Source organism: Trachurus japonicus, chromosome 13 (assembly GCF_045865225.1).
Source record: "Trachurus japonicus isolate A0001 chromosome 13, Traja_1.0".
NCBI lineage: Eukaryota > Metazoa > Chordata > Actinopteri > Carangiformes > Carangidae > Trachurus > Trachurus japonicus.
The window spans coordinates 32,197,436-32,223,538 of record NC_140919.1 but is presented as its reverse complement, the minus strand read 5'-3'; the positions used below and the strand labels follow the sequence as shown (position 1 = coordinate 32,223,538).

Sequence of the window (26,103 nt, the reverse complement as noted above, 5' to 3'; positions counted from 1 at the left end):
GAAAAACTTTTAAATCTTCTCATATCCTCTACCTTCTATGTGGGTAATGACTGCATGATAATTGAAGAAATTAGTTTGCGTCTCATTAACACTGCCAGGGGCTGGACTCGACTGTTTAGACTTTGATGTGTAGACTCCAAGAAAAATACAGGATATTTATTCAGGAATGCCTCGTGGGCATACAGTAGGTGGGGATGTTGTAGCTGTCAGAGCCGCCTCTCTTTCCCTCTCCCTCCTTCCTCAGTTATGACTGCCCCTCTCTTCTCTGGCTCTTGCCTTTTTACTGAAAAGGGGAGGCTCCAAGTAATCCAATACCTGGGCCAATTCATGAATGTTACTGTAACTTGCTGAACTGCCCTAACAAGTGCAGGGGTTAAAACACATTAGCAGACTGAAGTTGACAGGCCTGGCTGCATCTGCACGGCAGACATCTGCTGCCTATCCAAGAGAAAGAAGTTTGTGAGGAAGGAAAAGGAAGAGATATTTTAAACACTTCAACAAAAAAAGAAAGAGGGGGAAACCTGGCACGGCTTCAAATGACTCCTTTGGAAGAATGATAGAAGTAGCTGTGGGCTCCCTGCCATCCAACATGTCGTTAGACGAGAGTTCTGTGAGAGATATGGCTGAGAGTGAGACGGATTGCTCTGAGGGACTGGATGAGGTTGTCCTGGGGCGCATTGCCAGCTTACCTCTGGATCCATTCCCACCCAGGGACTTCAGAGGGAAGTTTAAAAAGATGCGCCATAAGAAGAGGCCCACCATTCTTGAAAGTAGGTACCGCTTTGTGAAGTTAAAGTTGTCACGAATTCTGTTTTTAATCTGGAAGAAATTAGATTTTTTTTTTTTCAAGTCAGTAACAGCATTTCAGCTACTACTGCCATCACTTTGTGAAATGTCCCACCTCCCCATTGGGTTTGTCAGCTACATAAGAATCGGATGGTTTGTTAGTAATGGATTCAGACAGGGCGCAGGGTACATCATAATTTCAAATATCATGTAGTTGAGCTCATGGTCACAAGCAACAAGGAAGCAGTAATGACTTGGAATAGATGGTGACATCAAACAGCAAAAGAGAGGAGGATGAAGAAATGGGCAGAGAGTGAGAGGAGGAGGGAGTCAAGGATTTCAGCTTGATTATCACAAAGATGGCTGAACTGGACAGACATACCTCACATTCCTCACCTTCATCAGAGCTTGATAATGCTTTTAATAAGTGCTCAATGTGTCCGAGCCTTCACCCGCTGAATCCCTAATTAAAGAAAACCGCTTAAAATCATTTTTGTCATCAGCAATGTGTCTCTGATTTATTTGCCTTTTACATGCGCTGCTTTGAGACTGAACACGTCCGAGGGCGAAGCTGCCAATAAACAACACGGTGAACTTCAGTATTACCAAAGTGATTTCTTTCTTAAGAAGTGACACTGATCCTTTCCAGCGTGCCAGCAAACTGTCAGTGCTTTATGTCCAAATGTTTGGCAGCGGCTACACTGACAGGTTTAGAGATATCCAGATAAGCTTCAGTGCCATAAACACTATTTCAGTTTCTTCCGAGTGGCACTAGGTCTGATATTTTCATGAAGTCCACTCCTGGTTGCTCTGACATGATGTTAGACAAACACTGAGTGAGTTGTCATATTCATCTTGTCCGTTTTGACAGTTTAGATATCTGTTAGTGTGCTACAGATATCTGCTTTGTCACTTTCTGCTACACTCACTTCAGAATTCTTTGAGAGACAGCTCCATTAGACATGTCATCACAAATAATAGGGTGTTTAGCCTGTCAGGACATGAGATAACTGTACAACTACTCTCACACTCACTGTTTTGGATTTAGTGGTATTTTTGTCGCCTCGTATAAACAATCCTACTACTGTGTCTCTGCAGCAGTCGTGAATCAGGACTTCGGTCATTTTACTGTGATTCATCTCAGACAGACTCTTTATCCTAGTCCTAAAAGTAGACACAGGAAAGTCAAGTTTCTTCTGGTTTGTGATGCGTTGTGTTGTTGTGACTTTAGAGTTAAACATAAATCATATTTTAGTGAAATAAAACTGACCAACAGTGTGGTTGGTGTTTTTGTGTTTTTGCTCCCTTCAAAATTTAAGTTAAGTCTTAGCCTTGCTGAAAACATCCTAAAATTCTTCTACTAGGGAATTACATAACGCTTTGCCCTTCGGAGGGCCTCTTACTGGACAAAGTCAGGCTGACCAGATTATAACTGATGGATAAGTCAGGGAAGTGAGCTGTTTATTCAGTCTTTTAAAGAATCCATTAGGATTTGATCTCTGTTTCCAGTAATGAAGTGTTGTGCTTGGACCATAACAGGCCAAGCGACTGACAAAATTACTCTGATTAGTCCTTATCATTGTTTGTGTTCATTGTTGAAACACAAGCTGCAAACAGAAGTAATAGGTAAAAGATTTGTTTCTGTGCAAGAACAGAGCATTCTCAAGTCAAGTTTTCATGTGGTAACAAAAACATTAACATGATACTGGTACTGTATCTTAGGGACAGAGCCGGCGGTAGAACTTGTACTCAAATACTCAAAATGATGACAGACAATCTAATTAAAAATTTAGTAGCAAAGTATTATATTGTGTTTGTTGTGACTAATGGGTTGTTAGTTTAGTGTGAGGACATGTTTGTTTGTAGGACAAAGCTTCTGGCAGCGTCTGACATTTTGCATATCAGGCATCTATGATGGTTATCAGGTGCCTGTGTTGTGCTCTTTATTTAATTCAAGCATATATAATATAGTGTTGGTAAACTTTGAGAGCTACAGTATCAGTAGCTGTCTCGAAGCATAGCTGACCATATAGTTCTTTTTCACTGTACTGCCTGAGATGTTTATTCTTCCAACTACTTTACACTACACTGTTAAACACTTGTTTTGCGTTGTCATGACATAACTCTTAACCAGCAGAGTTAGCTCTGCAGAGTGTACACATTATCACTAGTCATGCTCTTCACATATTTAAAAACAGACAGCCTCCCGAGTCCAGCCCCTGGAGTGTTCGTTTGTTATGACGTGACAAAATGAACGAATGTACAGGAAGTGTAACGCAGTTGGAAACACAACCCTCATAAATAATGACATAAGTCACAACCGCACTGTTGTTCAAGGAGGGGCCTTCATTTCTCAAAAAATAAAAACAGAAGTCGCTGCTGTGAGACAGAGGCCACAGTGCACAGTCCAGTGTGACTGTGACACAGGGACAACCAGGCAGCACGGACACTACAGCCTCTGAAATGTGTGTTTACTAAGCACTGGAAGCAGTAATGGCTTCACCATCACTGAATGTATTATGTAATGAAGGTCAAGTTGCTACCGCTTGATGGACAGACAGAGTTCTGATAGGATTATACTAAGAGCGCTGAGGGGCAGTAGAGGAAGGGGGATTGGAGGATCTGTTTTATAGTCCATATGGTTAAAGTCATGCATCTGCTTTTCACAGAGCAACTTGTTGTGAATATTACAAATTGTTGCATTGTTCAAACAGGAACAGGAGCAAAAGCAACAGGGGGGGAAGTCCTTCTAGTTTTCCTGCTGTACAAAAAAAAACTGCTTTGTTGCAGTCTGCAAACATAATGCAAATAGGCTGTGGCCTTCTTAGAGTACACACCATAGACAGAGTCAGTGTAAAACAGCAGTGCTGAAAAAATGTTATTGATTACTTAGTTAGCAGCAATTTAATGAACAACTATTTTGTCACTTATTTGTGTATGTTTCCAAAAAATGTCAAGTGTGAAGGTAATTCAGCTGATATGAAGCTCTACTTATTTTCTGTTCTTTATATTGTTGTTCTTAAAAATTAGGCAGATGTCAACTTTTGGTAGACTTTTTTCTCCATTATTTGGTAATTTCTTAATGAATATACATTAATGACCCAAATTATTATATGTATGGAAAACTAAGGCGAACACAATGTCTGACTACATTTTATTGACAGCGGTTTAAAGTTGGTGCAGGGGTTAAAAGGCAACAGTCATCCCCCTGTTCCCATGCAGATCCTCTGCCTGCAGTTAATCCTGTCTGCTTGCTGATCATTTTAGCGTCTTCTTCTTTCCACTTCTCTCCCAGATGTTCCATATAATGTGTCACACTTGGTGCAGTGTCTTGTCTCCTCTGTCAGTGGTGGTGGCCCGTCAGATGCTCCCAGTCCTGCTGAAAGACGCGCAAGCCAGCCCAGTGCTGTCATCATTATCAGGCCGTGCACGCAGGCAGACAAACAGTAGTTATTATTAACTGCGCTCCACTAAGAGGATTGCTTCCTGCACTCTCAGCCTCCACGCAGTTATTTAAAGGGAGCTTGCATTGCCGCCCACTGCCTGCCACAGCTTTACAGAGAGAGAGAGGGAGAGAGAGAGAGAGAGAGAGAGAGAGGGATGTTGAGAGAGAGTGGAGGGAGGGAAAGAGAGCAGGCTGATAGCCAAGGACAGGACACCAGAGGAGGGGTAAAGCGGTGCTAGTGTGTTTTCTCAGGAACTCGTCAGCACAGCATTGTGTGCGTCACAGAGAGGTGACAGCAGGCGCTACCTGCTGGTCCCAGCTCAGCCGCTGCCGCCGCCGCTGCTGCTGCTGCTGGAGGGAAACCACAACTAGAGGGGGGACACTCAACAGGAAGCTGCAGCCATGGCCAGTCAGCAGGACTCGGGCTTCTTTGAAATCAGCATCAAATCCCTGCTGAAATCATGGAGCGGCAGTGAGTAGCAGTTTGTTGTTGTTGTTGTTGTTGTTGGTGGTGGCGGTGGTGGTGGCTGTTGTGCTGAGCTGACAGAGCTGACCGCCTGAAGCTGCAGCTCCTTTGGGAATCTGACTTGACACTGACAGTGTCTTTTTCTTGTTGTGGTCCATGACATGGACACGCTGTCGCTTGCTGCAGACTGAGTTGTGTTCAGTGTGGCAGCTGCTGCAAACTCAAGATGCATCTTACTTTTAGTAACAGGTAACCACACTTCAAAAAGGTTGTCTCTTGTCTCATAGCAACAGCCAGATACATAACTCCAAGTATTTAGCAGAGAATTAGGCTACCGGTTGTGGAAGTGGCTTGTTATACACAGACTACAGTTTTGTTTTGTTAGATTAACCCATGTGCGCTAAAAGTTCTACTGATGGTGATTCAGCATTTCATTTCCGCTGTTTCCCTTTGGATGCTAGCCCTTTTTCACTTCAGTCTATGAGTCTATGACAGACTCTAAACAGCTCTTATTAAGTGCAAGGACACAGTAATAGGATTAGTGGAGGTTCAGCTTGGTTACATGCTCTGTCCAGAGTGAAGAGCTCCACTGCCTTCCACTGGGCCCATGAGGCTGGGATGGGATGCCTCCCTGCTCCTGGTCATGGCATAACTCTGTTTTATATAAGACTGGCCTGCAGGGTGGATACAGAAGCATGTAGAAAAGTAGAAAAAGCACGTGATTATAGCATTGTAGTTTAGATTCCCCTCCAAATGCACATCTAACTTCATAACTAAAGCATTGCCTGACATGACAATGCTCCAAATCTAAAGTAATACATAGGTGCAAGTCAGCTCCACCTCTCTGCCAGTGTGGCTGTTTGTATATATCAATTGCATCTGAATGTAAAGGGATACCTTTGAACACGTTGTCCCTGTCTACACACTCAACATTGAGCCATCTCCTGATGATGTTGCATAATCCTCACAGTGGGTCACTTTGCTGATAAAGGCACAGGCAGTCATTGTACTGTATCAGCACTGTCCCATGGCTTTGCATTTAAAATTTTTCATTAAATATGTGATCTCCTGACATCATCTCACATCTCGGTTCCCATTTACACTGGCTGTTATGTAATCAATCACAAGATTACAACAGACTGTAAAAACTCATCATAAAACACTGGGATTCCTCACACTTTGTTTTGTGTCCAAAAGCAGCAGTATGTGTTTTCCATGCTTTCGATCAGATACTGTTTACACTGTAACTACAAGGTTAAATAAAGTCAAGGCCCTTTAAACACTGCTCTCTCATAAGTCACTCTGTTTAGCTTGAATAAAACAGTGACAACCGGCAGCACAGAACTGGCATTGTGCAGCTGCGCAACATCAGGGTCTGCTGTTCAAATTGCCTGAAGGCCGGTCCACCACCAGCCAATCAGAGCGGGAGATGAGCTGCAGAGGGTTGTTATGAAATGTGATAGCAGATAGTCTTTCTATCTATTTATTTTGAAATGCAGCAATTTTAATCTGTTCTTCCTTCTATGTTTCAGTTTGCTAAATCTGGTTTGAAATCATTGCACGTCCATGTTTAGCTTTATACAGCTGAGTGTGCAATGCAACACTCATGTGCTATTTTTGCGGAGCTGAAAACAGCATTTCAACCGTAACTAAAAAAGTGCAGAAGTTAAAACATACAGTAGACGAATCCCCCCTGTTCAGCTGGAAGAGACAGATGCAGGCGTTTTAACAGGGACTTATATAAATGACCTGAAAGGCGCTCCCTCACAGCAGGCAGCAGTTTCCAACATGATGTCAGCTTGCTAAAACAGGGCTGATGGTCAATAGTTTGAGACCGACATTTTAATCTGCTTTACACAGAGGTCTGTAATCACTCTCTCACTCTCTCTACTCTCTCCAATTTTTTTTTGAGACACTCAAAGTGTGAACTTGTGATAATGTACAGTATTAGAGTGAGGATGTAAGTTGCTCCATCAGCTCCAGCTGTTGTGTCCTCTTAAAAAAAATATTTTAATGAAAAATGCATTCCTGTAGATTTAATTATGTTAAATGTTAGGTATCCATGGAATTTTCATTTTAATCTCAACGTAACAGTCATTGTGGAACACATGGCCGTCCTTTACCCGTAAAACTTTATCACGAGCCAGCTGAAGAGAAGATTTTCCCAGTAATTACATTAGATGATTCATTCATTCATTAGATGATTTTTTTTTTATTATTATTATTATTTTTACTTTTTTTTTTACTTAACATTTAATTTGAGTGGACCATGCAAAAGTGCCCCTTTATCACCTACAGTAGTAGAATTATATACACTATATACTATATACTATATATATATATATATACACCCACACACACACACACACAAGAAGAGGATTATGTGATAATATTTAAGCATTATAAAGCATGCATTGCCACTCTCTCACAGAAATGCACTGTCAGTGTTTCTCCCAGCAGCTGGACCCAGTGCTCCCAAATGTCCAATGTTGACATTGGAATTTCTGGTTCAGTTAAGGAGGTCAGTGGTATCTAAATATCCACCCACTCTGTTCACAGGCGGCTGCTAAAGCGGTTGTTTACTCAGTGGGACCGTCCCTGTGGACTGCATATAGGGAGCGGCATTCTTTGTATGCATATGTGTGTATGTGTTGTATGTGTGAGCATGTATGTGTGTGTGTGTGTGTGTGTGTGGGTGGGTGTGTAAGGCAGACACTTGTTAGCCTGTCTGTATTGTCCTCCAGGGAGCACCACCATGCTCAGGGTCTTTCCAGCGTGGTGATGATGTAATGCACACAGTGCCCAGGCTCCTTGTTTGCAGAGTCACATGTTGCGTCTGAGTCTTCGAACAGCGCCCAGAGCAGACTGCACACTGGCTGCTTTCTTCGCCTCACATCTCCACTCAAAGTCATTAACGTGGGAGGGTTTCGTTGTTGTTGAGATGTTGATTGAATTTGATCGAACATGTCGTGCCTTGAAAAATTGCATTAAACCAGACGTGTGTGTATTCAGACTCATTTAAAAAAATCAGCTATATTGTCTCCTTTATAAAACGAAAAATTGCTTGTATGTATGAGCCCTTGATATTAAGTGTTGTCACTGACTTTAAAGGAAGTGCGCTGCCGCGGTGTCTGATCAAGAACGGTGTTTACACTCTGGTGGTCTGTGCCTCGTGCTTACGGATCACAGAGGTGGAGGAAAAGGGGAGGGGCTGCTCTGTCAGTATAGTGTGTACCCCCCCAGGATAAATATAGTCACACAACTATGCCACCATAGCATGCTGGACCTCATCACTGTGCTGTGGCTCAGCTAAAAATGCCTGCCTGACCTTCACTCTTGGAAGGCACTGGCTGGTCACAAGGCTAAAGGAAGCCATAGCAGAAGCAGCTCAGAGAGAGAGAGGGGGAGAGAGAGAGAGGGGGAGAGAGAGGGTGAGATCAAGAGATTGCGTGGTCTCTCGTACAAAACACTACTCCCACTTTTTAAAACACACCCGCCGTTGGTTATGTGCGCCATGGAAACTATGCCCAGCAGGACAGACCCGGCTGACATGCAAGACATGGACATTGGTGGATTTTATTAGCGAGCGATTTGTCTTAATTCAGGACAACCCTGGATACCATATCTTCCTTCCCCACTATGGACGGGGCGGCTGTGTGCTGGAGTAAGGCCAGCGTCATCAGCTTCATCAAGGGCCTGGGTAGGTGCTGAGTTGCCACGAGTGAAGGGAAGCATGTTCTGAAAGCCATACGAGATCGTCACACATGCTGGGCATTCCTTGAAAGGCATCCGAACGCTTCATGTCCAGAGCAGGAGAAGAAGACGTATACACCAGTGCCACCTTTGTCAGAGCTACTTAACTCTCGCAACCTTTAAGAAACACCGTGTCTGCACAACAAGTGCTGATGTGTAAATTCCCCGCTGGCTTGTGTGCATTTGTTGCTGTTTCTGTAAAGAGGCAGTAGTTTAGAATAAAGCAGATGAGGTCATTCATCAGAGGCGTTTTGTCCTCTCAACCTCTGATCTGTAGGACAACTGATGTCAAAGGTCATTAAATTAACTTACCATTTATCTGATCACACATCCTGGAGGTTTTTGTCTCTTCACAACTTGACCAGCAGACCATAAATTACTAGAATTTCAAGGCTCATGCACGTGTGCTCAAATATGCTTCACAGGCCTGTAGTAAATACTGTATCTAAGAGCTAAAAAGAACATTTAATTATACCATAGAATATTCTATATTATACTATAGAATACTCTCCTATATAACATGATTCAGCTTTCCTTGGTGTTTTATTGGATTCATTTAGCAATGGTTTGTTTCTGTTCTGTCAGCAGTTCACACAGGACAGTCTCACTTTCCACAAATATGCAGTGAGGCTGATGTGTCTTTATAAACTGTGTTTTGTTTTATAATCTCTAACCAAACCAGTTTTGTGAGCAGGATTCAACAGCAGTGAAAACAAAATGAAGAGGTTGGTGTTTGATACGGGACTCTGACAGACGTTCCTGACACAGGGCAGTCTGTACTTTAGTCTGATGTGATTTCTTTCCAGTCACATTTATTTACTGCATGTACTCAGAATGCAGTAGATGGAGAAAACGTGGTTCTTATTGTAAGGCAATAAGTCTGCTGCTGTCGTCCCAAAGACTTCTTCTGAATATTTTACACTTCAGTTCCTGTGGTGGACGTGCAGTTAAGAGCTGTAGAGTTTGGGGCTGAATAAGAAAAAAAGTGACTCTTCTAATGAGATGTTTGTATGCAGTTCTTTACTATATTTAGCACTTTTGTGTCTGCAGGCAGCAGAGTGTAACACTGAGGTAAAGTTTAACTTGTGTGTTAGTTTGTAGGGTTGTATGGCCTCAGCTAAGCCATCCATAATTAAACGTGAGCCACATCATAACACTGGCTGGAGGATGGTCACATGCACAAGATTTTTGCTTCCCTCAAAGGGCAATGACATCTTTGGTACGAAATGAAAACACCAGCTGCTGGCCGTGGTGTTTTAATTTCCATATGCACTCTGTTCACTGTAGCAATAAGAAAGAAAGAGCAGGCTCGGGGCAAGCCGGTGCCCTTTGGACAGTCTACCTCAGGAATGTTCAACATGTTGGGAACTTTATGTCCATGTTTGGAAACTTCTCACTAATACCCTATTCGGTGATCTGTCTTTGTAAACAGATCTGTGGCTGATCCTGTCCCACTCATTTGTGCTTGAATTGGCAATGTTTTCACTTAACAAACCCGTTTCTCATCTTGTGCTTTTTGTGTCGTTTCCGCAGCGTCGCCCGTGGGGAACGGATACAATAAACCCCCCATCCCTCCAGTCTGCTGTCCTCAGGGAGAGAAGGGTCCGCCAGCCATGATGCCCATCAGCATCGACCCGGAGAGCAAGCCGGGCGAGTACGTTCTCAAGAGCTTGTTCGCCAACTTCACCACCGCGTCCGAGCGCAAGATCCGCATCATTATGGCTGAGCCGCTGGTGAGTCTTGGCAGCTGGTTACTGCCCTTTGTGTCTTGTGATTGGCTGTTGTTGCACCGTTTCTTTTTAAAGGCTATCGTGTTATAATGAAACCATGACACTGGTGCACTGTAACACTGACTCCCAACAGCTTTTGCTTAGTAAAAAGCCTCAATATACTGTAGGTCTTTGAGCTTAATGTGGTTCAATCAAAAAAGTCAGTATAGTTGGTTCTTATTTTCCCATTATACATTCATTTCATTTATCATCAGTCTATGCGGTAAGAAAAAAAAAGGCAAAGATCAGAAAAGAGTCTTATTTTGTGTTAAGTTAGTTAATTCAGTCTTCTTTGCTGCCTTGTGAGTCATTATCTGACCCCTCCTGGGTGTCCCGACCCTCAGGTTGTGAACCGCCATAACAAGGTCAGACAGGAAGCCTGATGGACAGGCCCACAATAGCTGGCTTAACAGCAATGAATTATAGACACGCGTGGAAGAATTACGCAGATTGTTAAACAAAATGCATCTGTCACCTGATCTCTGATACTGTAAATGCTGATCTGACAATAGGCAGGTTGACTCCTGCTAATGAAACTCACAACTGTTGAAACTTCACAGTGATATATCACTGTCAAGGCCTTGGGCAGTCAACTGAGTCTCAGGGAAAGAGGCGGAGATGCTAACTACCTTGTCATGTTTAATTGCTGTCAGCTGAAGGCTGCTACATTTGCGTAAAGCAGCAGCTTCATCAGCATCAAGAAAGAAGCAGCTTGGGGAGCAAATGTGGATTTTTTTTTAGCCAGTTTCATCGTGTTTACAAGCTTCAGCTAAGCTTAGGACATGACATGTGGTCATGTTGTCTTATACAATTAAAACTAGTGGTGAAAAAGCAGAGGAATAATAACATCAATTTGCAGTTATCATTTATACAAAAATAAGAAACAACTATCTAGATAGCAAAAGATCTGGCAACAGTTTTTTCTGTCAAATTACATGAAGTTATTTAGTAGGTTAGAAAACTCATTATTAGAGAAAAAATCTATCAATTAGTTTATAAATGGAAAAAATAATCACTATTTTGATCATCAGGAAAGAATTTTGTTACATACATACATGATGTCTGATGTTTTTAAGACCAAACAATGAATTGATTATTCAAAAACGTAATAGTCAGATTCAAAGTAGCCATAATTACAGTGGAATAGACATGCAGTTACAGTAGGTGACAGCGATATGTTAAATATATTGAAAGTAGCTCTGGTTAGTTGTTTTCCAGGTAATTAATAATTTGCATTGGAACAGAGCAGTAACTTTGGGCCTAGAAACCGAGGAAACAGGAAACCAATAAAACGTTTGAAAGAGGTTAAATTAGTCCAGTGGGGGTTGAAGCTGATCAATAGGACCAACAACAGCTGTCATAAATAATTCTGTTGACAGTCAGGCAGGCAGGCAGACAGGAAAGAGCCACTGTGTGTTCACCACCTGCTCCCACAGCCACGTTAGTATCATACAATTGCCCCTATACCACTCTATACCACTAAGAAAAGTCACTGTAGCATTGTTTCCCACAAATACCCTGTCATGTAGTTTCACAGGTGTAATATACACTGTAAGAGTTTACTTATGGCTGCTGTGGACAGGCAGCCTCAGTTTTAGGGAGTGTGATTTATAGGAAGCTGTTAGTCACTGGCGTCGGCCTGCAGGGAAGTGTTAATTACCACAGGGAAAGTGTGCAACCCCTGGTTTCAGCGCGCGTCCCTCTGGAGAGCTGCAGGGAGGAAGTGTGTCTCTTTGTGTTTCCTCTCTGTGGAGAGCTGGCTGGTTTGTTTTAGCTCAGCCTTGTAGTTATTGATGTTTGCTCTTTGTTATCACTCAGGTGAATTGGCTGAGCAGAATCCATCATGTTCAGTGGTGTGCAGTTTTAGTCACTAAACACACTCGGATATGTGAGTTCTGAGTTGCATAAAATTATCTAAGCAAAAAATGCCATTGAATTCAGTCAGTGTCGCAGTACCAGTAGGCCACAAAGGGCTGTAAAATCCGTAAAAGTCCCACAGCGTGAGAGACATCGCCTTTTTTCTGTCATCCCAGCACAGATGGGCTCCTCAGAGGGAAGCGTTTGTCCAAAAACTAAAAGGTTCATCAGTGCATGAGGCTTAACTGCTGTTCCAGCTGCAAGAGGGAGAGAGAGACAGAGACAGAGAGAGAGACAGACATTACCATCAGCCCACGCAATGTCAGTGTCAGAGCCATCAGACAGTTAGCTGTTTTAGATTAATCATCAGGTAAGTGATGTGCTGTGATTTGCAGTCTAGCCGTCGACACAGCAGAGGGACCGAATTGGAAGAGCAGAGAAGCAGATGCCTTGACTTGTGAGGATGGATCAGGTGCTAATTGTGTTAAAAAAGGGTTAAATTGCGGAGATAAGCATCCTGCTAAAATATCATTAGACACATACAGTAATGATACATCAGTTTACCCATACATCAGGCCAGGGTCATGTGATGCAGCATCGTCTGCTAAAGCTGCTTTCATTTTATTTTGAAAACTAAAGTTACTCGTGTAGCAATTTTTTTTGTCTTCTCTTACTTTTGTTTTGCTCATGTTTACCTGAAGATTTCAAAGTAAATGTCTCAGCTTGTTGTTTAATTTGTGCACAAATGAAAATAGGGAAGCAGTTAGTGAAAGTATTTCGCTGAAGCTACACAGCCATTCACACCATACATTTTTTGGTATTTTATTTAACTTTTTTTTTTTTAATTATTATTTGAGACCGTGATAGAGGTTTAAATTGGAGGCAGAATGTGAGTGAAATCTACCTGAACCTATTTACTGTGAATTCCTAATCATCTTTTAAAAGAGCTAAACAGAGGACTGCTTTACTAAACCCATTAGACACATCTTAAGGGACCTTATGAATAAAAAAATGTATGAAATATTAAAATGTTTAAAGAAGTTGACAAGTTAATGTATAATTCAGTTGAAATCCCTCATGAAGGCCTTTATCTGGGATGATAGAGGAGTGTAATAATGGGAGCTGTCATGAATGTCCCATCTCTAATATCTGACCCTGCCTACTCATGCCTGGTCTCAGACTGATTGATGGCTCTCTCATTAGCTGGGCTGTAATGAGTCCCTGTTCAAAAATACTTTCTTCACACTCTTGGGACCGGGTTGGATAGATTTATGAACTTCAGACCAAACTTCAAAGAACTTTTTTGGAGTTTCTATAAAGAATACAATCGACAAAAGTTGAGATATAACTTAGTTTTTTTCTCACATGTTTCCAGGAGAAGCCATTAACAAAGTCGCTGCAGAGGGGAGAAGATCCTCAGTTTGACCAAGTAAGTGCTGAAGTGCTGAAAAATGCAGGAATGAGGACATATTAAGCCCAAGAACAGCGGCATTATATAGACAAAAGGCTTTTGTTTTTTTAAACTAAATAAAAAAATAAACTGTTTGGCCTGTCCTTATGAGGATGTAGACAAGCCTGTGTTCATGTCTTAAATACTGCTCCTGTACCAGGCAAGCACTGTAACATGAAAGAGCTAATGGGTGAAAGCCCTGCTCACATCCCAAAAGGTCTTTGAGATCCAGTCAAGGGCAGGAGTGTTTACTTAGCGAGTTGGCACTGGCTCTGTGCTAGGTGTGTCCAGCAGGTCTGTGGCTCTGCAGAGAGGCCGCTTCACAGCGACAGGGGTGTGTTTGTGCTGCTGCGTGAGGCCATTCAGCAGCCACACAGAGCCAGGATTCTTCTCCAGCCTCGTGCTGAATGAAGGGCTCGCTGTGTTCCCCGGCCCAACCAGACTCTCCTCCCTTCCTGTGTGCCCGGCCCGTTCCTTCCTTTCCCTCTCCCTCTCCCTCCCCCAAGACTGAGGGAGGCCGCCCCATGGGCACCTTGTCTCTCTGCGCGGTCCCAGGGAGGACCAGCTCACCCTACAGTGTCATTTCTCAGCCTTAGTGTAGCCCTGGCCTGTCCTCGTCTCATCTCTCCAACGTACTTTGTGATACACAGACGTAAAAATGTTAAAACAAATGAATCCTCGCTATCGCTGTTGTGATTTTTGTTCAGATTGCTGCGCAAATAAACAAAGGAAACACTGATTGCTATCTCTCGCTTTGGTATGTTAACTGCCAACACAACTGTTAACACAAACATGCATTTGCACGATGTATATGTCTGTCTCCCTCAGTTGATAAGCGCCATGAGCTCTTTGGCTGAGTACTGCCTCCCCTCCATCCTGCGCACTTTGTTTGACTGGTACAAAAGACAAAATGGACTCGAGGAGGAGTTGCACGAGTACCGACCCAGAGCCAACACCAAGTCCAAAAAGTGAGAATTGTTCGCTCTATTTCTGCATGCAAAGATGTGTCACCAGTAGAATAAACAAAAAGATGTGATAGTGAAGCTCACGTGCACTGTACGACTGTGGTAAACCCGCTGCTCTTGTTTCTCCCCTCTCACTCTCTCTATCAGCGATGAGCAGCAGAGAGATTATCTACTTGAAAGGAGGGATTTGGCCATTGACTTCATCTTCTCTCTTGTACTTATAGAAGTCTTGAAACAGGTGACTTGACTTACTCTGTGCCATACGTTCATCTTTTTCACTGAGTTGTCATGAGTTACTGCTGCCGTTTTTGAACAATTCATCACCATGACATTGTGTTCTTTTCCTTTATCAGATGCCGCTCTACCCGGTCCTCGACAGCTTGGTCAATGAAGTCATTAACTTAGCCTTTAAGCACTTTAGATACAAAGAGGGGTAAGAGCTTTTCCATTTCCATGAAGTTCCCCTCACTCTTTCCTAATTTGAAATTTCTCTAAGGTTTGTTTTTCTTTACCTTAGGTATCATGGTCCTAACACTGGCAACATGCACACTGTAGCAGACCTCTACGCTGAAGTCATAGGAGTATTAGCCCAGTCCAAGTAAGTAGCAAAGACACAGCTACCATTATGTAATAATTGACAAGGATTGTTTTCGTTTTTTCCATCTTCATTCTCTGCTTCGTTGGGATTTGGTGTCATGCCACATAATGATGGTGTGTTATCATTGCTAAAGCCTCACTGCAAAACATTCCCCTGTTCAGGAGACTGGAACGTACTGTGTGGACGGCACACTTTTGGACAGTTGGTCCCCTTCACACCAAACTAGGACTGGAAATTGATGTCTGTTTATTTGAAGTTTTCAGATCATCACAGCAAGGAACAAACCCTTAAAATAGAGATATGGTTGATGAGCACCCAGCATACCCATCTGAAGTTCACTCTGCTTAATTTCCTGAAGGGGATATTTCACTGAGAGGCATTTATAGGAATCTGAGATTAAGAAAGGAAGTAAGAGGTCAGGAGTTTCACTATGAATTGAACTCATTCAGATGGGTTTACTAGCTGGGAGACCGATACTGTATCAAATGTGTATGAAAAGTGGTTTCTAAATCACTATTTGTGACTGCAGAAGTAATGAACAATTTATTCTCTCTAACCAAGACACAGTAACAGCTGGATTCATTTTCTTATAAGTACAGTTCTAGCCAAAAGGGAAGAGGTGAAGAGATGCTCACATGAGCTCTCATGATGAATTATCTTCTAAATTTAGACCAGCTGAAGAATCCCATCGCTGGTTCAATTTGGGCCAGGGATCAGGTGCTAGACAGGGAGTTCATCTTGGGGCACAGACTTGCAGTCTGCGTGTAAAGACTAGGAGGGGGGTGGGTGATATTTTTGGGAGCTGTGTTCCCTGAATGTGTCGTCACTGTATTCTCCCCATGTCACGACTCTGAGCACAGGAACTTTTTTTTGTGGAAGTGCTGATTTGGGATTAGTCTGACTGAGCTGTACAGATACAGCTTTATATAGTGTCATCTGTTGTTTTTTTTTTTCTCTCTCAGGTTTCCTGCTGTGAAGAAGAAGTTTATGACTGAGCTGAAGGAGCTGCGACAGAAAGAGCAGAGTCCTTATGTAGTCCAGAGCACCATTAGTCTCATCATGGGGGTCAAGTTCTTCCGCATTAAAATGTATCCTGTCGAGGACTTTGAAGCCTCTTTTCAGTTCATGCAGGTACAACAGACTTATGATGACAGTACATCAACAAACCCGCCTTGCTACAGTATAAACCAGTCACATATTATAATCACACTTGATTTATTTTACTAATTTATTTGTTTTCCAATTTGCATATTAAGACTTACCTAAACACTGGCTTATGTGTAGAAAATGTACACTGGATCAGACTGACATCAGGATTGACCGGATTTTCTGCCATTCAACCTTGACTGTCTCTCCTGACAGTGATATGAGTATTTGGTTGTGTGCTAAACTTTTTATTCCTCTCTTTTCTTTTCTGCAGGAGTGTGCCCAGTATTTCCTGGAAGTCAAGGATAAGGACATAAAGCATGCCTTGGCAGGTCTCTTTGTCGAAATCTTGGTTCCAGTTGCAGCAGTAGGTTATTTTTCTGCGGTAATCACAATACATTTGAATTAAAAATAGGGAAAGAGCTTAACTTTGAAGAGGATTGTTTCTTGTCTGTGATGTTGTCTTAGGCTGTGAAGAACGAGGTGAACGTGCCCTGCCTCAGGAACTTTGTGGACAGCTTGTACGACACAACGCTGGACTTGTCCTCCAGGAAGAAGCACTCGCTGGTCAGTCACAAACTGTGGCTGATTGTTGACAATGTTTGTTTTTGCACACCTCCGTTTTCACCCGGACACCCACTGCATGCCTCCATTGCCCGGATGTCTGTGGTCTTTGTGAATCCTCAAACATTCCAAGGTTGCTCTTGTGTAATGTTTTGTTCTAACGTCAGCGGCCACAGTAGAAATAATTCATGAGGCAAGACAGGCTGCTATTTGAAGGGATAAAAACAGTTAAAGTAGTGCATTATACATAAGTGTATGTTATGTAGCTTCTGTCTGAGATGTTTTCAGTGAAGCATTTCACCGCAGTGGTTCACAGACAGAATGGAGAGACAACAATAGTTCACTCTTACAGTAGGTCTACTTTACCCAAAGGCAGCGATTCTGGCTGAAAGCCACATTTTACAAGTGATGCATCATCAGTGAAAAGCATGACAAAAGGAAAAATCTTCATAGTAACCTCAAAGAAAACGATTTACATGCTAAACTGCGCTTCTACAAATGCAGTTCAGAGATAATGCCTCATTCCTCAAGGACAACTATGTGGAATTAAAAGATTCAGTATGTTTTTTGTATTTCTGTGTGAAGCTACTTCAACAAAGTTGTCCACAATGAAGGACTTTCTGTTCTCCACGCAGGCTTTTTACCCGTTGGTGACGTGTCTGCTGTGTGTCAGCCAGAAACAGTTCTTCCTCAACAGATGGCATGTCTTCCTCAACAACTGCCTCTCAAATCTGAAGGTAACTTCACTTGCAAACAGACCGCCTTTAGTTCACACAACAGTGGTCTGTGTCTGAAATTGTCATCCCTGTTACACAACATATTTGTTAGCTTTCAAACAGAGGTTTGTTAATGTACATTGTTATTTATTATTTTATTATATACATGGCACGATGATATTAGTTATAATATTCTTGTCAGGATTTAACATACTGTATTTTATACCATGGTCTCAGTAATTTCATTTTTATGTAGCAAACTACTTCAAACTGTCATTTTCAGGTTGCCATTTGTCAGATTGCTTTTTTGTTTATTTCCTTTCAAATGTGATTTTATACAGAGTCGAGACACTAAAATGGCTCGTGTTGCACTGGAGTCCTTGTATCGACTGCTGTGGGTCTACATGATCCGAATTAAGTGTGAGAGCAACACTGCAACACAGGGGTGTGTATCTTCAGACCATACGGTCCTCTTAATCCTACTGTTACTTTGTGTTGACATTTGTTAATCTTAAGTATTAATTTCCTTAGTTACTGTGTTGTTGTAGTCTCTTTCACTATGTTTTTATTTTATCAGTTAATACCAATGAAGGTCATGGGCTGAAATTCCTATTTGTACTGAAAACATCTGTGGAAATATTTTTCCTTGTATTCCTTGTTGGTGATTTTATTGGCATTTGGAGAAAGAGGTATTGTGTTAGTGCATGCTTTGGGTCAGGTCACACCACATTGTCAGTGCTGGTGGCCCACAGGTTTATCAGCCTTTTACAGACGTTATTATGAGCTTGAGCCCATGTGAGGAATCCAAAACAGGTCAAGCTAGGCTTGTTAAAAACTCCCAAAATAAACTTCAAGTCAATGGAATACTTTACAAAACAGTTTACCACAGTTTTTTGTGTGATTTTACACAAGCCTTTAAAACTTTAAAAATCCTTCCTCATAATGTGTTTTCGTCTCTGTGTCCACAGTCGCCTCACCACCATTGTAACAACACTTTTCCCCAAAGGATCCCGCAGTGTGGTTCCAAGAGACATGCCCCTCAATATCTTCGTCAAAATCATCCAGTTTATTGCACAGGTAAACACAATGACATTCTGCTCACAGTGAAGTCACACAAATAATATTCCATGTAATATCATCAATGTGTGGTATGTGAGTGACTTTTGTCTTCATTTCTTTACAGGAAAGACTTGACTTTGCCATGAAAGAAATTATTTTTGACCTTCTTTGTGTTGGGAAACCCGCAAAAGCCTTTAGTCTTAATCCAGAGGTATGCATTCACCATTCACTTATACTGTTGTGTTTAAAAAAACTTCCTCTGGAATGAATAATGCTTGTCCTCTGAACTTGCTTAAAACAAGCGAGAAAAAGGAAACCTCTTCATGCCATTTTACTCAGTTGTATAGCAATAGAACTATTGAAGCTATGCCCATAATACATTAATGTTGCTTGTTAAAGGGATAGTTCAACATTTTGGCAAATTGGCCCATTGCCATAATCGCTATAGTCATAGCAGTAGGTTCGTTACTTTTAATTGTCGGTGTAAGCTATTTTTAGAACGGAGGAGCGGAGCGACAGGCTGCTCAGAGCTATGCTATGGAGGCTAAGGGAATTTCTTGGTTTTCCTCATCAAACTCATCAAATACACAATCCAACAACTCCAAAAGGCTGTCGTGGACAAGTTGTGACCTGCACAATCACCACGCTATGAGATAATAACGGAACGTTAAGAGACGGAGCTGTTTTAGAGGTAAATTCATGCAAAACCGCTGATACGTGTTGCGTTCAGGGACAGTTTTTCAGCAAGCAGACTCTGTATTTACCCTGTATTTACCTCTAAAACGGCTCCGTTTCGTAACGTTCCATTATTATCTCATAGCGTGGTGATTGTGCAGGTCACAACTTGTCCATGAAAGCGTTTTGGAGTTTTGGGATTTTGTATTTGATGAGTTTGATGAGGGAAACCAAGAAATTCCTTTAGCCTCCATAGCATAGCTCTGAGCAGCCTGCTGCTTCGCTCCGCCGTTCTAAAAATAGCTTACACCGACAAATAAAGGTAACGAACCTACTGCTATGACTATAGCGATTATGGCAATGGGCCAATTTGCCAAAATGTTGAACTATCCCTTTAACCTTCTGTAACTGTAGGAACTTTAGGTCAGTTCAATTTAAAGTTGATACCACAGCTTAACTCAAAGTTTCTCCTGTGTTCAGAGGATGAATATTGGTCTAAGAGCATTCCTGGTCATAGCTGATAAACTGCAGCAGAAGGACGGCGAGCCACCCATGCCTAACACTGGATGCACTTTGCCTTCTGGAAACACGCTGCGAGTAAAGAAGACATACCTGAGCAAAACGCTGACAGATGAAGAGGCCAAAGTCATTGGTGAGCGAGACAGAGAACTGTCAGGAATGCTGAAAATGTCTCGTCTCGTCACACTGACAGCTTTATGATTTTGCACCAACAGAGATCTAAACAGTTTTTTTCTCTGTCATCTCCTCCAGGGATGTCACAGTACTATTTTAATGTGCGCAAGGCAATTGACAACATCCTCAGACACCTGGATAAGGAGGTGGGCCGCTGCATGATGATGACTAACGCTCAGATGTTGAACAAGGAGCCTGAGGACATGATCACGTACGTGTGCACATCGCTCTGTCACGGCAGCTGCCAAACTCCTTGACATTTTAATCCATTGAAAACAAGCTTTTGCAGTAAAACTTCAATTCTGATCTTTTCAGGGGTGAAAGGAAGCCCAAGATTGACTTGTTCAGGACATGCGTTGCTGCCATTCCTCGTATTCTGCCTGATGGGATGTCCAAGCCGGAGCTCATAGACCTGCTTTCTCGGTAAATCACATGTTGTAGTGGAGAAACCACCTTTATAAAGAAGGCAAATCTGGCTGAACAATATGGCTGACTGACATGACAAACAACTGAATGTTTACTCAAGCTTTATTAGTGTTGAATAAACTCCAAATGGATTTTCTAAAATCAGCTCCACTTATGTGTTATGTCAGCTTTTGTCAGCTTTTGTCTTCAGCCTTTTTATTGTTAGATAGATTTTAATAAGGTGTTCAAACATCATGGCTATTACATCCACATTCAGCACAAGGAGGACTATAGATTATAGAGGCAATTATTGTTGATACCCACTCAAAGAGAATTCCATCTAGTTTTTCAACAAACCGGACAAACTTGACAGATTTTATATGTAACAGGCAAATTTTAGGCCGTAAAATTTAAGAATTGCGTCAGTAAGGTTTTTCGTCTACATGACAGATTTGTGCCAGAGATAAGTTGCTGTTAATTTGCTGTTAAATTGCCAATAATTATTCATGCAAATAAATATTCAGGATCTATTTATCACTGGTAGTAAATAAGTGATTGGATGATTATGACTATAATTCTTATTGACATTTTTTCGTCTGTCTTTGTCAGATTGACAATCCACATGGATGATGAGTTGCGACTCATAGCCCAGAATTCTTTGCAAAGTCTGCTGGTGGATTTCTCAGACTGGCGTGACGACGTCCTGTTTGGATTCACTAACTTCCTGTTGCGTGAAGTCCAGGACACTCACCAGGGCTTGTTAGATGCATCCCTCAAATTACTGCTGCAACTGCTCACTCAGTGGAAACTAACCCAGGCTGCCCCAGGGAGGAGTTATGACACTGCTAAGATACACACTGCCGAGGTACACAACTTTGTGTCAGCTACGACGTGACATATTTGTGCAGGAATGACTTATCACAATTTGACTAATTTGTTTTGTACCTGAAATGCAAACGCAAATGTATGTATGCAAATGTGAAATCAGCTTTTGTTTTATTTGCATTTTTTCCGTGACAGCTGCTGCAGACCAGTTCAAGTATGAAGATCCCTCCCGAGCGAGGACCTCACTCCACCGTGCTTCACGCCGTAGAGGGACTGGCACTCGTGCTGCTCTGCTCCTGTCAGCTGAGCACTCGCAGACTCGCCATCGCCATCCTCAAAGAGATACGAAGTCTCTTCATGACCATTGGACAGACTGAGGTAAAGCCGGGGGAGAGAAAAACTTGGGTGACAGAAAATAGCAGAGATTTGGTTTTTGAGGTTTACAGATAGTGATTTTATTTTTGTCGACTGCAGGATGATGATAAACCAATGATAGAGATTATGGATCAGCTCAGCCCTGTAATCCTGGAAAGTTTTGTCAACGTTGCAGTCTCCGACACAGTGAGTTGTTTGTGTGGTTCTGCTGCAGCCGAAACCCACAGTCTCAATGAACATGTGTTTGCAGTTTATTTGCCTATGTTTTACTTTTCCTCTGATTTCTCTTGGAGTGTATACACTGTGCAAATTTCATGTGACTCCCAGCCAGAAACCTGAGATGTTCATGAGTTGTGTCATCCAGACATTGTTAGGTGCCATTAAGCATATTAACCACAAGTTAAAATACAGCGATTTTTTTTTCTATGTTGTCTGTGAGACAGAAGCTCAGTTTAGTTATCTAACATGTAAGAAGTGAATGAACAGCTGGAACTGAGCAGCTGTCGGCCTTTTGACTCTCATTTATATAATTGTCGAGCTGTCAACCTGATGCTGAGAGCTTAGATTTTATAGAGAATGGGATAACAAGTAAATGTCTTTACAGTATATTCATTATTGAATTGTGTTTCTAAATATGTCCAACTGGGGATTTCCCTCCATGTTGTGTTCTTAAGCATGAGGTTGAATAGGCAGATGAAAGTTGAATGTTTCTAATTGGATATCTAATTCAGTCATAACCTCTGACCTTTGCCCCTGCCGTTCCTCTTGCTTGTTTCTAGGCCGCGCTGCCAGCTGGCCACCATGTGGACCTCCAGTGGCTGGTGGAGTGGAACGCACTCCTCGTCAACAGTCATTATGACATTAGGAGCCCCTCACACGTGTGGATCTTTGCCCAGTCTGTGAAGGATCCCTGGGTGCTGTGTGTGTACAGCCTCCTCCGACAGGACAACCTGCCCAAGCACTGTCCCACCGCTCTCAGTTACGCCTGGCCCTACGCCTTCACTCGAATGCAGATGCTCATGCCCCTGGTAGACCCAAAGTGAGTGAGTTCATGAGAGAACACAGGTCACTTCTGTTGTCTATGCTCTATTTTCTTTACATCTCGATTTAGTGTTCCTGTTTTTAGCATAGCCACATGATACCAGTTCCCTATTGCAATTAAAAACTCCTCCTCAAGTTGTCCTCTGAAAATGGCTGAGATTAAAATAAGCATCTAATTATATCTACCTCTTGAATGATTCACCAGTAACCCAGTGTATGCAAAGAAGACCAGCACCTCCGGCGGTGGGGACAATTATGTAACCCTGTGGAGAAACTACCTGATCCTCTGCTTTGGCGTGGCCAAGCCCAGTATCATGAGCCCAGGTCATCTGAGAGCATCGACACCTGAGATCGCGTCCACCACGCCTGACAGCGGTGGCAGCTACGATAACAAGGTAGCTGCCTCCTTGTCCTTCTGGCCTTATTAATTCCCCCAGTGCTTTGTCTCTCCAGGATCAGGTGTTCATGCAGAGCTTGTTGACATTCAAACTCAAAACATCAAATTACACAGCAGCTATCTTTACATGAATGGAGCAGGAAGCCAATCTATTCTGAACTGTACAGACACTTAATGTCAGCACAGTCCTGTGTATTTAGTGGCGTTCGTGAGAGATTTGTTTGTCTGGCTGATCCTTCTTTTTGTTTCAGGTTATCGGGAGCCCATCTGTGGCCTGGCTACTGAAGCAGTTGGTTCCACTGATGAGGGCAGAGAGCATTGAGCTGACAGAGTCATTAGTTCTGGGCTTTGGTCGCACCAATTCACTTGTGTTCAGGTAAATTAGAGCAGTGTTTGACAAACCGTTTTCAGTTCAGATTGCTCTCTTTCAAATGTTTTTTTTGATTGACATTAAAGGTGTATAACAGTTTAGTGTCGGAGGTCTTTAACCTGCATTGTTGTTCTAATGTGTTCTAATGAGACAGAACCAGTGAAATGGACATAAGTGCACAATCCATTATTTTCTCCATAATTAAAGTCCATGTTGACCTGTATTTGTGTGGATATAAAGTGGAGATGAGCAGAGGATTACAGTTGAGTGGTGCACTGTTGCCATTTACAACTGCATCTAAATTGTTTCCTAGAAATCAGATTTTTTTATGGCTTAAGTCTCTTTTCCTCGAAAATATAACAATTGCTCTGCTGCAGTTTAATTTTATCAACTTAACTGAATGTTAACTTGGTCATTTACTGTTTCATTCCATAAAGGGAACTTGTGGAGGAGTTGCATCCCCTAATGAAGGAAGCATTAGAGAGAAGGCCTGAGGTTGGTTGATCATGTTTGTGTTATAATACACAATAAGCAATTGTGTACCATTAAAGTGTATTTGTTAATGAACTACGAGGTGTTACAAAGTATAGCCACTAATAAGAGAGCTGTATCAGACAATCATAGTCAGTGAATGATCTTTCATAATATTATTACCAGGGCCAGTGAGGTTTGTTCTTCATAACCATTTCAGGTTACAATAATCAGTAACCTGGACTTTAAGAGACTCTACTGCTGCACTTTACGCTGCATTTGTAATTATGTGTTTTAGAGTATTTATGTATAGTATAGTCTATAAGCTAGAATAGTATATAGAGTTTGTATTATTAAGGTAATTCATTTATTATAGAAGGATGTCTATGTTTTCCTTTTGATCTCAGAGAAAAGTTATTTTATTTTGTATGTAACACTTACAAAATGACAATAAAGTCTTGATTGATTGATTGATTGATTGATTGATTGATTGATTGATTGATTGATTGACTTTTTGTAGAACAAGAAACGGCGTGAGCGGCGAGACCTGCTGAGACTGCAGCTGCTGCGGATCTTTGAGCTGCTGGCTGATGCTGGTGTCATCAGTGACAGGTTAGTGAGGCACAAGTTGACAGAATCACACTCACTAACAAAATACAAAATTCATAACATTTACTACAACACCCTGTACTATGATTACACACTGTTCAGTTTGTGACTTCTTTTCATTCGGTATCTGCCTGTTTTCTTTGTGATCCCTCAGTACGAACGGAGCTCTGGAACGTGATACCCTCGCCCTGGGCGCTCTGTTCCTTGAGTACGTGGATCTGACCCGGATGGTGCTGGAAGCTGAGAATGACAAAGACGCCGAGATCCTCAAGGACATCCGAGCTCACTTCAGCGCCATGGTGGCTAACCTCATCCAGTGTGTACCAGGTACTAAAAAAAACACCAACACCAACTAGCTCAACTGCAAAGCCCTCTGTCGTTGAACCAGTCACTGACAGTGCTCTGCGGGTCAGATTGATATGTTTCTGAATAAAGTAAATGTCTTACATTTCTCCTATCTGGATGTTTAATTCAATCCATCTGTCCCTGTCATCCATTTGTGGATTGTGAATTATATAACAGGCTTTCATTGGGCTAGGGTTTACACAGTGCATGGAGCACAAGACTCTTGACATTGATCTTGATTTGGACAAAGCCCAAGGGGAGTAGATCCAAAAATAGTACAGCCTAACAACAGAGCAGGCAAGGACAGGTGATGACTCATGGGTTGCCAAGCGTTCTGAAGTCCCCAGTGAATGACTAATGATCTGTCGGGGGGCATCAACATCTTATTATCATGTTGGAAGGTTGTCTTTTAGCAGCTGATGAGTTTAAGATGATGGAATATTTTTGCTGACTCTTCATTTTCTCAATGAACAAACCTACAGTATAACAGCCTCACTCCTCTCCCTCCCCAGTGCACCACAGGCGCTTCCTGTTTCCACAGCAGAGCCTGCGACATCACCTCTTCATCCTCTTCAGTCAGTGGGCCGGTCCTTTCAGCATCATGTTCACCCCTCTTGACCGTTACAGTGATCGGAATCACCAGATCACAAGATATCAATACTGTGCCCTAAAGGTAAATAATAGAAATGTATTGACCTCCACACACTTATATTATTAGTAATACTATATTTCATAACATTTCTAACACCGTAAGATAAAATGTATCCATCTCATTAGTATAGCATATTGATTATTCTATATAAAAGCTGTAAGTGGAGTCATTGTGATGAGGACACAAACACATTTGAGATGATTTGCATATATTAGATCCCTGCAGGAGTCACACATTTATCTGTAATTTGCAAGCAAACAATAATTTGTGAAACTGGATGATGTCACCATTCGCAATCAAGCAGTGTTTGCAAATCACTCCAGTCACTTCTTGCCACATTAGAAAAGATCATCCCTTCCCATTCTTCCCTATCCAAGATAGCTCTGTAAATTAAACTCTGTTGTTTGGAATGAACTCCTCTCTACCCACAAGACAAATAAAAGTCCACATGTGAGTGAGTGCTCAAACTAGAAAATCCTGACTGCACCAATTTAAGATTTTCACAGCTCCCGTTGCTATGCACTATTTCTTGTTACTATTATGACAAGATCTAAATATATAGCTGATACCTGTGTCACTATTTCGTGATGATCCGACCAGTCTGTCTGCGGTGGAGCAGTGATATTGTAAAACATAGAAAAAATAATAATTTTGGATGTTAAAACCTGTGA

General features: G+C 42.0%; 1 protein-coding gene across 8 annotated transcripts in view; it reads left to right on the top strand.

Moving 5' to 3' along the window:
• The first annotated feature begins 362 nt into the window (after window positions 1-362).
• The window catches only part of frya (furry homolog a (Drosophila)), a 46,429-nt gene continuing 20,688 nt past the window's right edge, over window positions 363-26,103 (top strand). For 4 of the 8 annotated variants that reach the window (XM_085796015.1, XM_085796013.1, XM_085796014.1 and 1 more), the window contains exons 1-27: window positions 363-770; window positions 9,984-10,183; window positions 13,452-13,505; window positions 14,355-14,494; window positions 14,639-14,729; window positions 14,845-14,924; window positions 15,009-15,089; window positions 16,052-16,220; window positions 16,510-16,602; window positions 16,704-16,802; window positions 17,435-17,536; window positions 17,857-17,960; window positions 18,484-18,592; window positions 18,699-18,785; window positions 19,730-19,901; window positions 20,021-20,153; window positions 20,258-20,365; window positions 20,957-21,212; window positions 21,368-21,550; window positions 21,647-21,733; window positions 22,327-22,586; window positions 22,794-22,983; window positions 23,237-23,361; window positions 23,793-23,850; window positions 24,347-24,438; window positions 24,590-24,762; window positions 25,293-25,453. In XM_085796015.1, coding sequence (XP_085652141.1) covers window positions 554-770; window positions 9,984-10,183; window positions 13,452-13,505; window positions 14,355-14,494; window positions 14,639-14,729; window positions 14,845-14,924; window positions 15,009-15,089; window positions 16,052-16,220; window positions 16,510-16,602; window positions 16,704-16,802; window positions 17,435-17,536; window positions 17,857-17,960; window positions 18,484-18,592; window positions 18,699-18,785; window positions 19,730-19,901; window positions 20,021-20,153; window positions 20,258-20,365; window positions 20,957-21,212; window positions 21,368-21,550; window positions 21,647-21,733; window positions 22,327-22,586; window positions 22,794-22,983; window positions 23,237-23,361; window positions 23,793-23,850; window positions 24,347-24,438; window positions 24,590-24,762; window positions 25,293-25,453 — 3,624 coding nt within the window. In that variant the 5' untranslated portion in view covers window positions 363-553. Of the gene's footprint in view, window positions 771-4,346; window positions 4,704-8,087; window positions 8,398-9,983; window positions 10,184-13,451; window positions 13,506-14,354; window positions 14,495-14,638; window positions 14,730-14,844; window positions 14,925-15,008; window positions 15,090-16,051; window positions 16,221-16,509; window positions 16,603-16,703; window positions 16,803-17,434; window positions 17,537-17,856; window positions 17,961-18,483; window positions 18,593-18,698; window positions 18,786-19,729; window positions 19,902-20,020; window positions 20,154-20,257; window positions 20,366-20,956; window positions 21,213-21,367; window positions 21,551-21,646; window positions 21,734-22,326; window positions 22,587-22,793; window positions 22,984-23,236; window positions 23,362-23,792; window positions 23,851-24,346; window positions 24,439-24,589; window positions 24,763-25,292; window positions 25,454-26,103 lie in introns of those variants that run through there. The other 4 variants (XM_085796017.1, XM_085796016.1, XM_085796020.1 and 1 more) reach the window with 3 other exon arrangements.